This window comes from Notolabrus celidotus, chromosome 17 (assembly GCF_009762535.1).
Source record: "Notolabrus celidotus isolate fNotCel1 chromosome 17, fNotCel1.pri, whole genome shotgun sequence".
Classification (NCBI taxonomy): Eukaryota; Metazoa; Chordata; class Actinopteri; order Labriformes; family Labridae; genus Notolabrus; species Notolabrus celidotus.
Genome location: NC_048288.1, coordinates 11815734 through 11834230, shown reverse-complemented (window position 1 = coordinate 11834230; position 18497 = coordinate 11815734). Strand labels below are relative to the sequence as shown.

General features: G+C 38.9%; 1 protein-coding gene across 1 annotated transcript in view; it reads right to left on the bottom strand.

Moving 5' to 3' along the window:
- Positions 1-18497, bottom strand: part of vstm2a (V-set and transmembrane domain containing 2A) — a 95039-nt gene that overhangs the window by 10552 nt on the left and 65990 nt on the right. Inside the window, exons 3-4 of the mRNA XM_034706038.1 lie at positions 12447-12497; positions 9579-9915 (exon numbers count right to left, since the gene is read on the bottom strand). Of these exons, the coding sequence (XP_034561929.1) occupies positions 9579-9915; positions 12447-12497 (388 nt within the window). The remainder of the gene's footprint in view (positions 1-9578; positions 9916-12446; positions 12498-18497) is intronic.

The following is an 18497-nucleotide window of genomic DNA, read 5'->3' as shown; positions in this document are numbered from 1 at the left end:
TTTGACTCGCATGCTTACTTGCCTGGTAGCTGTGTTATAAAACTCACCGTCTGATTTGCTTGTAGACTGATACACCCTCTAACTGACAGCCTGGCTGCCTCAGCCGTGACCGCAATTCTGGCTGAGCGGCTGGTTAAATACAACTGGATGTCATTACCTGAAAGCTTGACTGTTCATCTGTGTTAGAGGGTAAATGAGATAACAAAGCCTGGTGTGTAACGCTACAGCTCCGAGATTACAATCCACCATATCTGAAAGGATCGTAGCTGCGGTTTTGTGTCTTTTAGCCGACATGACTGTGATCATTTCACACACCATGAAGCCAGAACTGACATGCAGAACATGCTGCTGATTAATATGCTAAAGGAACAGCTTGCTTATGAGTAATTTATATTTGCAGATATATGGTATGTACCTTATTTTTAATGGTAAATTTAGCCTTTTAAGTGGGCTGGTACGCTCCGGCATGCCACTACTGAGACTTCTGTGGCGTGCCAGCACTTCTTGCCAGCTGCCGGTATCCTTTCCTGTTCTTTTCCTCTTGGCGATTAATAATGACACCTTAATGCATTACCTATGGCACACTACGCGATGCTCAAGTCCTTACGTGGGAGTTTCATGACCCTCATTTGTCTGATGAGATGGCATTGGAAGCATTAAACCAATCAAGCCAAACAGCTGATCACAAGACCTGCTGGAGCCTCTCTGATGCATATCATGCAGGACAGTAAGATTCAAGATTTCTCTCTTGATTATATTATTTGTTTGTTTACATCCATACTGTCTGAATTAATTTCCCTCGCTGTGTGATTCCCTCTCTGAATTTATCACCACATCCACAGCTAACTCCATCCCTGTGAGCTTCCTAGTCTCTTTCCCTCCCTTTTATTCCTTGGTTTCCCTTTCCCCTGTGTGTTTGTGTGTCTTGTATGGCTGTTTCCGAAATGGCCTACTATACTAGCAGTACGTACTGATATGTCCAAAATTCAGAATGTATTAAGTAGTATGTGAAAAAGAGCAAAATCTGCAGTATGCCAAAACTCCCCGGATGTCTACTGATTCGGGAAAATATCTCAGTATGCATCGGACCAGTCTGCCTCGCGTACTGTTTCCCATAATGCATAGCGCTCGTTCTGCTTTTTCTTTTTCCTCAATTTTGGACGGGAGGAAATCCGTTTTTGGGTGCTGTGAAAGTTATAAAATGACATATAAACCACTTCCTAACTTTTTAAATCATAAATGGATGCTAAATAAGCATTTTATTTATCGGCTTCGCCATTGTTTACTTCCGCTTTCCGAAACCGGAAATCCAGAGAAGTCTGGCTCAGTATGCTGCATGACAGATCGAACAGAACAGTCATACTACATACTAAATTCAAACGCAGTATGTAGTGGGCAATACCTACTGCCTACTAGTAAGTAGTATGTAGCAGGCCGTTTCGGAAACAGCCTATGTCTTCTCTGTCCACCTAGAGCTGGGCGTGGACTAACTCACCTGCTGCTCATCTGCAATCAAGCTACCTACTCTGTCTGCAGTATATAAGGCTGGTTCAGTCTTTCACTCATCGCAAGATCGTCTGTTTACCAAGCATGGTATTCTGAGGCCTTCTGTGAATGGGATTTTTTGGCGCCCCTGTCCTCCCCTCTAAGTGTCATTTCTAATGTGTGATTCTCTTCTGTAGAGTCCTCGAGTGAAAGCCTGGTGACTTCTTTGCACCTTTGCTGTAAATATATTCCATATAACCTGATGGAAAAGCAGGGAGATGCAGAGGTTTTTTGTTTGTGTGACACACTAATGTGTTTTCTTTTCAATAAATGTATTTTGTGATTCACTGATACTGGTCACATGTTACACCTGCCAACAAGTGAATTAGAGGAGTATGGACACATATTTCCCATTTAAAGCCCTGGCTAAATGACCATGGTTAAATATAACTGAATACGTAGGCAGGAGTGATGACTTTTGATGACTGTCTTACTTAGAAACATTTTTTTTTTTCTTACGCAATGTTAAAGACTTTCAAAAAAGTGGTTTGTCAGCATGCATGTATTCTACATTATGGGTGCATCTCAAAGCTCTAAACTGCAGTCTCCTCGCTCCTCGGCCAAACAGGAAGTAGTTACTGACGCGCCATTTCAACTTGCGTCCCAAAGCTCTAACCGCTACTGGATGAGAGAGGAGCGAGGAGACTGATCCGAGGAGGGATAATCAAGGAAACACGAGAGCAGACTTTGCGGAAGTCTTTTCTCTGACAGACATGCTCCCTTATCGAATATCACTCACCGATTGGACGCTGCAGCGGCTCGGCCTTAACCGAAACTTAACATCAGCTGAGTTTAATAACAGAGAAAAGACGGACCTTAAAACAGTCACTAAGGGTGCCCTGAAACAGATCATAAACACACATCAGTTTCTAAACAGTCTGTGTGTGATGAGCTGAGATTAAAAAGTGTTTGATGTGAGTTTTAAACACAAAATACTGAACGCAAAATCATAAATTCAATATAACAGAGGATGGATGTTATATCTGATTGTTTTTGTCAGATTCACTGTCTAATGAAATAGAGTAATAGAGTCTAACATCATTGATAGAATATATATCAATGATCAGTTATTCCTCATGTTAGTTTCCCTGTTTGTTCTTGTTTTCTTCATTAAGAGAATAAAAGTCTGACAGTAAAGTTTGTCTATTAGTAAAAACACTTGTTATATTTCCTGTCAGGTTAATAAAGTTTCATATGAGGCTGATCATTAATGAGCACGGGGTTTGAAAAGAGTTGCATGGTTTCTATTTTCCCTTAAAGTAATAAATAATTTAATAATGAAGCATTTTACCGGTGAATCGATCCGTGATGCTTCAGGACAGAATACACAGAGGGCAGATTCTCTTCATGTGCATGTGTGTGTTAAACAGGTAAACACAGAGACAGAGCTCTGTTACTGTTTATATTTATCAGAGTTATTACAGTGAACATGTGTGCAGACACAAACAGCTGTTAAAGCCGTCATCACAAAACTGACATCGCTTCACGTGACGCTCCGGAGGAGAGGACGTCTCATTTCTCTAAATACAAATCTCCTCTCTCCTCTGGTTTTATCTCCTCACATCTCTAGTGGGCGGGACTAAGACACAAGGAAGAGACGCGAGGATGGACGTTTAGAGCTTTGAGATGCACCCTATGAACCTATACAGCTAATTAGTCATAGTCTTGAGATTTTTAATCTATTCAGAAATATCAGGTTACAATTTTGTTGTTTTTTTTATCTTATGCTAAATTAAAACATTTGTTTTCTTCCCAATCCTATAAATTAAACACAAGGGAAACAAGTAAAATCCAATCATGGAATAAAAATTATTTGTTAATACAATTATTTGTTAAAGGTACAGCATGTTTAAAAAAAAAATGGAAAATTATGAAAAACAACTTATGACATTTCTGAGATCATTCACTATCTAATATTAACCTACCAATTACCAAAGATACTTTATGTTAAGAGTTTTGCTTTTCTGTAGCTGTATCCCTAGCTTTTGTTTTGTTAGTCCTGTTTGTTTAATGGCATTCCACACACATGTAATCGTACCAATAGACTCTCACTCTTCAGGGGTTAGTCTGGAAGAGGGCATGGTGCCCTCAGTAGCCCAGACCCAACTGTACCAGGGTGAACTTTTTGTAAATTTAAGGGCTAGAGCGAATGTTCTGTATCACAATGTTTTGTGTCTCCAGCACTAAGTGTTCAAAAATCAATACATTAATATATTCAAAAAAAAAGGAAAATTAAGTGATATCTAACTGTCCTATTCTAAACCTAAACATATCCTTTGTCACTCCTCCCATTGGTGAAGTGACGATGGCCTTCAATGACATGAAGCTCCTGTGACACATTTTAAGTATAAGCTCCAATTCGTTAAGCAAGTTTTAGCTATCCAAACAAAAATCTGATCAATACACATTATCTTGTGCAAAACAAGACCCACTCTTCTTTTCTTCTTCTGGCCATCAGTGGCCACCCACTAAATACAAACTCCTGTATAGCCCTTACTGGTTTATCCATATGCTACTTTAGAAACATGGTGGTCCAAGATGGCTGCCTCAGTAGAAGGGGAACCACTCCTTATGGAAATTGAAATGGCTAATTCAAAAAAACAAAGCACGAATCATATTCAGGTTATTAAACATGTTATGAATGTAAATTCAATTTCTACTAAGTCTGTTCTGCTAAATGCTGCTAAATACTACACGCTGTGCCTTTAAAATCCTATTACAGAAGCATAGTGTTGCTTTGACCTAATTTCAATAAAAATATAATGACAAAATATACTATAGTGATTAATAGACTTGGGCTGTTTCTTTTCAGTTATAAGTAGTATGAATCTTTGTTGTAAGTGTAGGACTTCACATTTTATGCATTGCACCATTCAAGAAAATTCAATGCGACATTTTTGAGCTCGCCACAAGAGAAACTTATTTTCTTATCACACTTCCAAAAAGGTTCAGGTATGAATTCTTGTCCAAATCCGATTGTCCACATGTAATCCCCCGTTTCTCCATCAAAAGGAAAAAATCTGATTGATGTTGCACACAAAACCACTTTGAACACTGATACAGAAAAAGGATTCTGATAGCATTAGGGCAATATGTAGTTTTTCAGTTAATTAATTTTCGACCGATAATGCTGATAGAAACGGTTGGTTTTACTCTTTCAGTCTGTGTTAGTGCTGTTCCTGTTTAGTTACTTCTGTTTGTTTGGACACAAAATGCCACTTTGCAGACTCATTGGGCATGAAAATAATTTACCACATTTACTGTGACGCTTGTGGGAATCTCAGAAGTGGGCTTTCTCTCCACTGAGCACTCACAGACATTAGCCAGATTTACATGCACCCAGAGGACAACAGTGTGAAGAAGTAAGGATCCACAGAGGCATCCACATGAACCTGAAATGACACATTGACATTGCGTGTGACTGCTTGAGCAATATGAACGCAACCATGAACAGCAGTCGTGCTGTTCCTAACCACCTACTGGAGCGATGACTCATTGGTGTTCTTTCCTTAGACATATGCAGTCGAGGCAGTTTAAAAAAATATGGTGGTTCTTAAAAACAAGGTCAGTGATTTTTCGTTTGGATGAATGCTTATGCAATCAAGCTGAGTCCATATTTGTTTTTCTCCCATGCAGGAACAGGCTGGCCTCAGGGGTGGGGGACAAGTCTGGCTTACGGGACTTTTTTTTTTTTTTTCCATTCAGCTCCGTTCACCTCTGAGCTTTGAGAGAACAACACTGCCAGGAACGATGCAGGCCGATCTGTGATCTAACAGCAGCTGACACACTGGTGGGGAGTAGCTGTGAACAAACCACTCTGCTGCTGCTGCTGCAGCCGCTCCACCAGTCACAGTCACATTCCCCCCATCTGGAAAGTGCCTCGTTGTTTACAGATGCAGCAATGCGGAAAAGGGAAATATCTGCACTTGCCCAGGTTTAATTTCATCTCAACCCATTTACCTATTGTTGCTCATCTGCCTCCAACCTGAGCGGGAGTAATAGAACTCAGCCGCCTTCAGCCGTAACACCTCTCTGCCGCTCAGAGAGGGTGGCTGAGGCTGCCTCAGCAGCCACGGAGAGGCATTTATCAGTGTCAGACACACCGTGCGCAGGACTCACTGCAACACAGTTGTCAGCATAATTTGGCTGCCTCGTAATCTCCAACTCTGCAGCCCCGGGGATTATTCAACTTTTTTACCTCCATTCAGTGACAAGTAATATCTTTCTGTGTTTTGCTTCAGGGTGCAGAGGGCTATCTGGGCGCAGAGCAAGGCCAAGTTTGTGTTTGAACTGTCTGACCAAGTGGAAAATGATTGGCATTTGTAGATGGAGAGGAGCGGTACAATTATAACAGTTTTATAGTCGGGGAATTGAAAATAATGCAGAAGTTAATGAAGGTAAATTCACAGTAAGCCACCAAAGGGGAAAGTGAGGCTCCAATATATGGATTTGTACTGCAGCTAATTGAAAACCATGTGAGACTGTGTTTGCTGAAATCTTTAGTGTGCTGGCGTGAAAAAACATATGAGGAACTATGAAAAAGGTGTAGTATGCAACATTTTACTACATGTATTCAACTCCATGCACATGCAAAACATATGAATATATCATATAGTCTACATGTGAATGATTAACAGTAAATAACAGGTATAGATCTGTGGCCTGTCGCACCAGATCTGCATGAATTTTGCATTCGGGTGTTCAATCCATTAAGCGGTAGATAGTTTGTAACTTAAGTTGTGTTATTGTTCAGTTGACCAATAAGAACATAAGGTTCATCTGAACTATTAGAATCCTCGTCCAAACCAAGCAAAATGTTATTGCAAATATGACGTTAGCAAATCAGTGAAAAGCTCTTTCTGCAATGGGGTGTAGCTACAGCACTGATTCGGCTTATGCCTGCTTTTAACTCCTGTTAACCAACTGACAGCAATGCTAAGTTATGTAAAATAGGACAAAGCATTATGAGGTGTTGGTTGGTCTACATTGTGAATTAACAACAGTGACAATGAGCGGTGTAATTGTTAACTACAACTTACGTTAATTTATCTCTATTATCTCTATTATTGTACTGATGTAAATATCACTGCTCATGGAAAACGGAAGCAGGAGTGCAGACACTCACACAAAGACAGCGGGTGTAGTGGTACAGGCCAGGTACACAGAGTGACAGAGAGTTGGCGGAGCTGGATTTAAATACAAGAGCGTTGGGAAAAAGTTTAGAAATTAGCGAAAACCGAAAAAGAAGCAGCATCTTTCTACATTTCGATTTTTAATTTTAATTTTTTAAAGGGAAGAAAATAATAAAAACAAGAGAAAAAAATATTTAAATAATAAAAAAATTATATATGAAAACACTGAATGAAAAATTGCTTACCAACACACAGACTATTCATAATTGCTAAATTAGGCTGAAATAAAAGGCTCTGAGTGACACTACATGAAGAGCCATTAGGGAGCCGTAAGAGCTGGCTCCTCTAAGGGAGCAGAATCTTTGAAAAGAGCCTAACCTCCCATCACTAGTTTGCAGTCCTGCCAACTCCAAATGTAACCCCTTGGCATACCTCATCTCTTTCTGAGAACCTGGACTTCTCATAAGCTGTCAGTACTTTTTTATGTCCTCTCTATGTTACGGTTTCCCATGGCTGTTCATAATAGCACCTAAAACACATTACCCATGGCGCACTATGTGATGCGTGGGTCCTTTCGTGGAAGTTACATGACACTCACTTGTCTGTTTTTGCTGGATCAACAAATTACTAATTAAAATTGAGGCAGACTGGCATGTCTCTACAGTGTTGGATAAACAAGGAAAATCTGAGATAAAATGGAGATGACAGCTATGTTGGCATGATTGTTAAAAATTCAGAATGTAATACTAACGATCTGCTGACACTGACCGTACAAAACACACAAAACAAGTAATGATAATAGAGGAGTACCGCTTATATGCATACGTAAAGAAAATGAAGCCAATTCAAAGCCTTCAGATTTAGTAACGAGAACAATATAAGCCAGCTCCCATTTGAGAGCAAGTTTTGTTCCCCTCCCCTTTTTCTGTTATTCAATACACGACAGAATAAAGGGACGGTCTTCGGCATGCCATACTCTGACTGAGTGCTGTGCCATGTGACCAATAAGATGCAGAGAGAGGGGCAATGATTATGCTAAAAATGAAAACCAGGGTTTATCTGGGAGTGATGTTTTATACACACATATCAATCATAGGTCAAAACATTCATGCACATGAGTGATTTTATAAAAAACAAAATGGGAGCCGTGTTCGGGAGTCAAAGAGCTGAGCTAGATAATGTGGATCACTAAAAAGAGCTGCAAGTCCCATCACAATTATATACTGTAATGTTGTGTATCGTCACTTCTTTAAGAGATTCCTTAAAGGTGAATTTTATTCACTCCTCTGGAGGAAATCCTCCAGGAGCACTGCTGACCTCCAGAGCAATGAGAGAGTAAAATCATCCTCCCCTTGCTTGGTCTGCACGTTTTCCATTTCTTGCAAAGGATGATGATGTTTGCACTTGCCAAGACGACTCAATAGGTGTTACATGCACTGCACACATCTCCGAGGATTTCAGCCTCCCTGTGCTCATGAAGGACAAAGGTAGCATTGATATTCTTTTAGCAATTTGCTGAATGTAATTACGGACGGGTATTAGAATTCAGTGATGGCAACATCACGCAGTATATCTCATGAATTACATTTGCTCAAGTTCAATAAAAATAATAACTTAAAGCCAGTGTGGGAAGCAGCTCTGTGTTATTAACGCATATGTCAAAGCATTTCAAAGGCATTGTTTTATGTGAGGAATGGAACAAATCCAAGGTAAAGCTACATGTGTTGCTTTCATCCTCTGATTCACATTGTCCCTGCATGGGTGGAGTCATTGTTGATACTCTGAACTGCAACTCTGGGAAGATATTCAAATTCTACCAATGGAAAAAAATTATTATAATAATGACTTAAGCAAATTATAAACGATGTAAAGGAAAGTAATTAATGTGGTAGTAAAATATTAAAAATAAGCAACATTTAGGGCTGGTTTGCTGAGTCAGGTAGTTCCAGAGCTGAGGAGCCTGCAGCAAGAAGACTCTTGGTAAAACGGGAAGTTTAAGTATCACCAGAGGAGGCCTGCCCGAGGACCCTGAGAGCTACTCAAATATGGCTGAGGGCCTGACCATGTAGTGCCTTTAACGGTAACAGTAAAGCCTTAAGAATCAATTTAAAGACACATCTCAGAGGATTAGTTAAGAGATTAGAAAAGCTGGGCATCAGGAAAATGCTGAAGGCTAACGATTGACTTGAAGCTGATCAGAATCAGAAGCATGTAGGTTTTCATATACAAGGAATTCGGAGTGGTGTATTGTAACATGTTTAAGCACTTCAAAATGGTATCGCAAAACAACCAAGGGGTTTTCCCGTCACTCAAATTTGGATCCACGGAGATGTTGAAGCTGATTATATCCTTATCCTTATATCAAAGCAGGAATTAAGACCAATGTGTTTGTATGAATTAATCTCAAAGAGAGTTAAATTTTTTCACTACAGGAATACTTATAAACAGCATTGGCTTTTGAATTATATACACATATAGCTACATAGCACAGTGGCTAGGCTAACAAGGACAGTCAAATTATGCTGTAAAAATGTCCCTTATACCATATTATTTAGACCTCAACTAGCTTTTGCATACTTTTCTAAACATTACAAATCCTTTTAATTTTCCCCCAAAATCCCTTACTGTGGTTCTATTTTGCATTCTTGAATAGATTCTACCATATTCATAAATCACCTTGCAGTGACTGGGGTATTCTGCACCCAATACAACACTTTCCAAAGTCCCCAGTAAATCTATTCAAGGCCCCTTCTAAATATAATGTATTGTGCACTTAAAAAGCCCTCTAGCCACCAGACTTTATGCTTGAAGCAAAAGCTACATGAGTAAAATGGTGCATGAGTCTTTTTTCATGTTCCACGGTGCCCTCATTATGCAACCCTCTCCCCCCGGGGGCCTTACCTGAGCCAGCGTTGTGTTTATTTGTGTTGGAGGATGTGTGAGAGGTTGAAGTTGAGTCCACCCTCTGGTCTGAACTCATGTTGTCCTGGCCCATGGATGAGCTGGACTTTCTGGGCTTCTTGTCCGTCAGGTGCAGCGGGGAGCTCTTCTTGGGAGGCGCCAGTGGTCGTCTTGGCCGGGCCGTGGCGTTGACCTTCAGCCAGGCTTGGGCTTTGTATTCCACAATCTCTCCGTAGTTGGCGCGTGTCACCCTGCACTCGTACAGTCCTTCATCATTCTTGCTGACTCTGGACATCTGCAGCTTGTGTGAGATGTCGTTGCCCTGGACTTTCACTGTCTGTTATAGTGATTCAAAGAGACCACAGTGTCATAATACTTGATGGTATGATGGAGCTCTTTACACATTATGCCACCTGATACCTGCTTTAAGACCTTTATGCAGTCTTGGCATCTGGATACTGACAAATGTTACAAAAGTTATACCATACTATCACAACAGGCATGCAGAAATGTCAAAGATTTCTGGTATCCTGAGCATTCTGTTTTATTTTTCACTCCAATACTGTTTACAGACAGCATTTCAGACAGCTTTTGTTGTCTGCAGGAAAACAGTCTGTGTGGAGATGAATAGCAAATTGCATCAACCATAGTGCAAGCCAGGAACCCACTGACTGGATCGTCTGACAATGGTTTTGCTTTTTCAGGACTCTGTAAACAGATACCTGCACAAAAAAATGCAATAGCAATATGTTCTAGCAGTGTCTCTATACTTCAACTACAATCTTAAGTTATACAACACCGAATCCAAAATAGCTGGGAATGCTTTGTAAAAAGATAACATCATTTGATGGTTTGAACTGTTCTAAAATAAATAATAAAAGTTAAAATGATTTGCAAAAACAACATATCAAAGGTTAAAATTGAACATGTATTATGTTCAAAGAATATAATGTTTGTCAAATTTGATGTGAGCAACATTTCAGATTATCTGGACAAATCAATGTTCTTTTAATTATTTTTAAAACCCTTTGTAACCCTGTTTTGAAAAGTGTAATATAAATAAAGATTATTATTATTATTGTTGTTTTTATTATTATTATTATTATTATTATTATTATTATTATTATTATTATTATTATTATTATTGTTATTGTTATTATTATTATTATTGTTATTATTATTGTTAATATTATTATTATTATTAGAATTATTATTATTAAAAGAGACAAGGCCAAAAATCATAACTAGATAGCTGTGATCTTTGGGCACTCACGCATAACTGTATTAAAAAACAAACATGGCTCTGTAGTGGAAACCACTGCATGAATTGGAAATCACTTCTATGAGCCACTGTTTGTGAACACAGTTTGTATGGTATGGTTTTAACCTGCACTTACGAAGGTCAGCGACAAAGAGGAAACCATATATAGACATGATCTAGCCAGCAACCTCTCTAGTCCTGAGCCCATTTTAGATGGACTGAGGTGAAGTGGAAAACTGTCCTGTGGTCTGACTTATCATTGCTTGACACTCTTTTAAGAAGTCAAGGTTGCTACATCCTCTTCTTCAAAGAGGAAGAGCGACCACCCGGCTTGTCATCGGCACACCGTACAAAAGCCAGCATCCATCTGTGATGGAATGGAGATATTTAGGTGCCCATGACATTAGTAGCTTAAATATTAAGGAAGGGACCGTTAATGCTAAACATTATGAGCAACATATGCTGCCATCAAGACAATGTCTTTTGCAGGGCAGACCTTGCACGTATGGCTCAGTAGTAGAAGAGTCCGGGTGCTAAACTGATCTGCCTACAGTCTTGACTTGTCACCTATTGAAAACATTTGGTGCATCATGAAACGAGAAAAAAGGAGACCAGACTGCTAAGCAGCTGAAATCCTATTCCAGTCATTTCACTTTCAAAACAACAGAAACTAGTCTGCTCGGTTTCCAACAATTACAGGGTGTTATTTCAAGAGAAGGAGATGCAACACAGTGGTATATAGTTTTCATAAAACATTAAAATGTATCAGTTTCAACATTTTCTATGTTGTCTTTGCACTACTTTGAGTTAAATATAGTCTTTAAATGAACCTTCAAATTCTGTGTTTTACAGTATGCAGAGCTTCCCAGCTTTTCTGGAATGGGGGATGTAATTCACAGACAAGGAAAGGACCAGGATGTCTTTTCATATATTTGGCAAATAAAAGAGACTACATATAAAAGCCCCTTTTTAAAAACTACATGTTCTCCCATGATATGAATCCACTTGAGATGCTAGCTGATGGATTCGGAAATTGTCTGATTGCTAGCATAACTTAAGTGTGAACCTTGTATTCCAAGTGTGTGGTTATTTTGAAAATCATCTACTCTGATCTGAAGGAAATGGTTTCATAAAACCTGGGTATTAATGCTGTGCTCATGAAACATGTTCTTATATCTGTAAATGGATGGATTATATCTTGAGCCATACATAACAGCATACCTTTCTACTATATCTTTTGAAGATGTCTCCTGGTTATTCTAACCCAGACGCTACCACTTTTCTTAACAAGAGATTTACAAGAGTATCTGAGGATTCCAATACGACTACGTTGTGTTCTGGGTACAAAATGTGAATAGAAAGTGGCAGGACAGAAGAAAAAAAAAGGGGGCGGAACAGTTCCTGGGATTTGTGCGCAGGCAGGGGACCACTCTGACAGTAATAATACACTGCCTCTAAATCCACTGATTAGCTCCTTTCTCTGGTTGAAGGTGTATTATTCAGGGAAATCAGCTGCTGTTGTGTTTGCTCCGAATGAAACATCGCCAACTGAGGTTACGACAGCTTGCTACCAGAACCAAGGTTACATGACGTGCGTTTCAACTTACACTTATTTTGGTTCCCTCATCATCAGGATCTGGCTCTTGTATCATCTCCATCTGTTGACACAGAAAGTAAAAAAAGAGGAGAGAATTAGCAAAGTGTTTGTATCATACTTAGTACAGTGTAGCTTTTAAAGAGCCACATTGAGAATACACTCAAAAGATGGATTTAGGCAAGTGTGAGACTTCTGCTATGAAACAGCTACAGCAGATTTACGAAAACACATCATCTATCCACTGACAGTTATAAATCTTTCATTCAGACATCAACACACAGTTTACAGAATGAGTGACTGCAGTGCCGTGGTTCTGTCTTTTAAAATAAATGTGCAAAGATGTCACTCTTGCCACCGTTTTTTGATTTATTTTTGGATTCTCAGAATTGTTCTGTAGAGAAATTAGAGACAGCTTCCAGATGCAGCTGAGAATAAAGGGGAAAAAACTGGTTCAGACCAGGATACCATGTGACAAACTATCAGCTTCCTGAGACAAATGATGCCTCAAAACCTCCATCAGACTCCACAGTAAAAGTAATATTACTCCTGAAAACTTATGACATATAATAAATGTCGGAATGGCTTTTCAGTGAAAAATTCCTAAACACCAAAAGCGCGTTGTCTCCAGGGCTCGAGGTATGCTCCTGTTTGATCCCTGCCAGCATAATTCCAGCATGGTGGCGAGCACTAAGCCTACAGCCTACATCATGGACTGGGAATTGATTTTAGAGGCTATAATTTATTTATGCCACATTGGATGCCAAATGGATGTGTGCCCAGGAAAAGAAATAAAGTCTGCTGACTACAAAGCTGAAGAGGAGCAAGAGCGGTACAGCAGAAAGGGTTTGAGATGAGGAGGAGGAGTAAGTTTCTCCAGAGGACATGGAAGCTATTTGCTCCATGGCGGAGACAAAAAAGGAAGGGCAGGATAAGATGGCTACTTATGAGCATTTGCAGCAGAGAGCATTCCTTCAAGTGCTGTAATTACCTTGGAGAAACCGGGGCGCTTTTCTCTGGAGGATGTTTGGCAGACAGGTGATTAATGAGCAGAATTAGGAGCCATAGCTTTCTCCGTCTGCATGTATGCATGACTCTTACATCTTGACTTTAGAGGTGGACTTGGCAACCTCCATTGTATCAAGGAGACGTCTTTAACAGAGGGGCAGGATTAATTGTCCTCAGTCTTGGCGTTTGGACTGTTTCAACTCATCAATTTCAGCCCCTTCTTTTTACAAACTTCAAAGTGGTTATATGGGCTCAGCGTGCAGTCTATATATGTCACCTGAGGAAGATAAAGTCCCAGTGTTCCTCCAGAGGACAAATTCCCTGCCTTAGTCAACATGCAGTAACTGCTGTGATCAGGCAAAACGTGCAAACGGCTGCAAAGAGACGATGCGTGATGGTTTAATCCCTTCTTAAACATTTCATTATGGACAATCTTAGGGGACGGTTGAAATGGGTTTTCATCACAACACAGCTGAACTCCATTTATCTTCCTGCATCCAGAATTTGATTAATTGCAATTTATGTGATGTAAAAAAATGGATTTTAATCAGACAAAGACTGAAAACTGTGTGACTGACATTAATCAAAACAGGGAACCAGTTGCTCCACTGATAAGGAACTCTCAACTTAACTTTATTTATATAGGACCTTTCATACATACAAGCCTGCAGCCCTAAGTGCTTCACAAAAGAGCAGACAGAAAACAGAGATGGGTAAGATAATAAATGGCAAAATCATAAAAAATACTTAAAACTAAAATAAAATCAATACAACAAATTAATAAAATAAATAAGGGTAGAAAGTAAAAATAAAAATGTGTTAAGTTGAAAAGATCAGATAAATACAAGTAATAAATAGATAACTATATAAATAGGAAAAGCTGTTAAAACAAATGTTATAATAATTAGTGAGCCAGTGACCAGTGATGACTTTATGTTTCAGTAAATCATTAAGTAACGACACATCTAGATTGGAACGGTTTACACAACCAACCTGTTGGGCCTAGTACAAATTTGACAAGTCTGATGCAATAGTAGTGCTTATCACAGCGTGCGCTTGGAAAAGAGACAAACTCAAGGCATGAAATTTGGCAGTCACAATTCAGTCAAACGATTCACCCAAAAGTCACTTTTAGATGTGAATAGTGTTTTGGAGCTTTACGATGACAAAAATGAAAACTACTGAGCTGGCAGAAATCTCAAAAGCAGAGGCTATTTGTGCTGCAATTATTCTCATTTCATCAAAGTGGATCAATATAACCAGTGGTTCAATTATGGGACCCACTATTATTCAAACTGTTCATGCGCCTCTTGTTAAAGGCACTGGTAGGAGTTAAACTGATTCTAAAAATAGTCTCACTCTTATACAGATGCATCTTAATGACCTACATGGTGAAATGAGACTACCTGCAACCACAGTGGTTATTTCTTCTTATTTGCTGTTGCTGTCTAGATCATGTTTATATATGGTTTCCTCTATGTCACTTACCTTCACAAGTGCAGGTCAGAACTATACCATACAAATTGTGTTCACAGACAGTGGTTTATGGAAGTGGTTTTGAGCCCATGCAGTGAATTCCACTACAGAGCCATGTTTGTTTTTAATGCAGTGCTGCATCAGTGCCCAAAGATCACAGCCATCTGGTTATAGTTTTTGGCCTTGTCACTTTTGAACACTGATTTGTCCGAATGCTCTGAATACTATAATAACACACTTCTTTTTCAGTGTTTTGTTGTCTCTTCTTATTTTAGTTGCTACATTACGGTCAGATTTCCCACGAAAAAAGCGGAGTACATATTCGGCACTGACTTGAAGTAGACTATTTTAAGAGTGTCACTTGTATGTTAGCAAGCATGAATATTTTTTTCCCGTTTTTTTCTATTGCAACACGTAGACAAAAACAATCGTGACAAAACAGGAAAGATAATTACAAAGCGAGCCAAAAAAAAAAAGATTGAAAAATACATCCTGATTAGAGATTGGCCAATTAGTAATGTCTATTAATGGCAATTTTGAAATAATCAGCATCTGCGGATGTCAGGCAGCATAATCAATGTGGCTGCTGTTGAATAATGTTGACACCCCCCTAAATGATAACACCCTTTTCCCATCCTATATGAAAGCATATCAAATCCAAAACAGCAACTGGCTCGTGTTTAATGGGAATTATGTCATTACATATAACATAATGCGGTTTATTATTGCTTCTAACAGAAATATAAGTCGTGCTCTGAATGTATAGCATAAACCAATGTGTTTTTTCTATGTAAGGAATTAATTTAAAATACATTTGAAACATGTCACTGGCTAAGATAACCCTTAGTATTAGTATTAGATTGTAATATGGGAATAATGGACATTATTACATTAGTGTATTTAAACAACTACCAAAAGAAATCAACAAGGGTGCGATAGCGTCGGCCATTGAAAAAAATGATATCAGTCGATCACTAATCCTAATGCTTACATACATGTAGTCTCTGATCTGCTGCAGCAGCAATGTCAAGGCACAACTAAAGAACTCACTGAACTGCTGTAATGGTCTCTTGCCTCGCCTTCCTGCAAAGACTGTTGGAAATCTCCACTTCATTCAGAACCCTGCTGATAATGCTGCAACAATAACCGGCAGAAATATGCACATTTATTTTGTCCCTTTCTTCCAGTTAGCTTCCATTTAGAGTGAGGCTGAACTTTGAAGTACTGCTTCTGCTTTCTTAATCAATGAATAATCTCGGGCCAAAGTACATTTTTTAGACTCCTCCACCCCAAAGGGCCCTTACATTTTGAAGAATCAGTCAGCTGGAAGAACCTTAAGTCTGGAAAAAAAGCAGGGTGAAGGTGCTTTTAGCAACTTTTCCACCAACTACCTTGTGAACTCCAATGTGCCCAACCACAGCCTCTTAAAATCTAAATTAAAAACAACTGCTGTTCCCCTGTGCCTGCTCTAACTGCACTGTAACTGCACTCCAGGTCCATTTAATTTAATTTATGTGCTTTATTTCACTTTAAAGTGATTTTATTTTTCTTTATATAGCTTGGTGTTCTGAAAGTCATTCTGATACCCTTTTGCCTTTACGAAAAACATTAAATTGCCTTTGAAATGTGACGTGTAAATAAACGCTGCTGCCTTTCTTTGACGTGAAGTACAGTGATTTGAGATTTCAAGTACAACTACAGTCACCATCAGGGAGGCCTCGGAAAGAAGCCTACCATCATGTGCAATAATCTCTTCAGACTGATCAAAGGCCTGCTGTGATACATTGTTTAACTTTTGATAATTCAGTACTCTGTGGGATCATTTTCTTGCTGCACTCTGTTTCTGACACTTCATTTAGTCATTCTCTTCATCATTTAAATCTTATTGAGTGTAACTAAAAAGGAAACAGTCATTATAATCCAAAGTAACTGCGAGTCCAAGCCTTTTGGTGTGTCATCGTCACATCATTTGCCTGTATTTTTTTTTTTGCTCTGTTCCATGTGTGATCTACAGTTTTTCACACCATCTGACTTCCTCACAGCATTTCTGGGTCTTCATCTAAAACACCTGGTAACCATGGCAACAACCAGGCTTATCGTCTTTTTAACAAGCCTAGCCAAAGTGTCGCCTGGAGCCCCGAATGTTTAATTACAGTACTGAGGGACTGGTGGCTGCCATGAACAACATGATGTGAAAAAGATTGCGTGGGTTGAATTTTATAGAGGTGTTCCCAAAAACATGTCATTGAAATAGGACTATGTGTTTGGGGATTACTATGAATACATGGTTTATGCATAACATGAAGATGAAACAGGGAGCTGTTTCTTTGTCTGAGGGTATTTCCCATGTAAAATATTAAAACTGAACAGATTTATAGGCATTTGAATAAACTTTGCAATACTTTCGATTAAGCTGAATATTATTGGTCATACTGTCATTCATGTTTTCCTTAGGTAACCAAATATGACATTTTCTCTGTCAGAGGAAGATGAGCTACAATGCTATTGTAATGTTATATTGTGTTTAAGGTTTTGAGTTAATTAATGTGAAAAACAAACACATCTTAAATTCGGATCAGTCAAAAATCCAGCCAGATCACATCAGATCAATCTATTTAAGGGAGTCCAGCACATCTAGGGTATACTATGTACAATTTCACCTCTTCCTGTTGACAATGTGACAAGAATGCCAGTTTCTGATAGCACCGGTAAAGAACACAAAATCTATTTTTAATGTTTTTGTCAAACTATTTTTAGCGGAGGAGGCAAAAACACAGAAACTAGCTTGAGATCTTAAAAAACACAAAGAGCTGAGCGTAAGAGACATCGACCAAATTGAAGAAAACAAACCCAAGACCACCACAAACTGAAACACTATGGGCCTTGGCAGTGTCACAGAACTGGTTGAGTTGAGAAGAAAAGACAAGGAAGAGGACCTTATATGAGTGCTGCTATGTTTCTAGCTCTGTTAAGAATGTTACTAGAAAAAACCCTACTGTTTAGACTGTAGCATGAATGAAAATGTTATGCTAAATGGTACTTCAACCCATAAGTACGCTGATAAGAATACCATTGCTAAGGAAGCGCTAATAACTGTCGAATCTGAGGGACTAATTCAGTCATCTTTCAATTTACACAGTGTCAACTTGAGTGTATCTTTAGCTGCTAGCCTGGTAATAAGTGGGTTAATGTACAGTATAGTATACACAGGTGGTTATGTAAAATAGAATCCCTTTAGGATGGACAACACCGTGCTTCGAGTCAGGGTCTTCATTTCCCATTACTATCTGCTCACAAAATGTTAGCCCTTACTTGAAACAACATATCTAATAACCAAATACCCAACAGCTAATGTTGGCCTTAAACTATTTCATAGCCAACACAACAGTAAGCTGGGGTTTTAACTAACAGTACTGTTAGCTGGGGAAAAAAATGTGTTACTGTTTGTTAGGAATTAACTTCCTGTTCTATTGTAGAAAACTAGCAAATAACAATGAAAGCATTCAGTTATCTCCTAGCTAATGTTTGTAATAGCTAACAAGGGATTAAATGCTATATGTAAGTTCCTGCCTATTGTCTT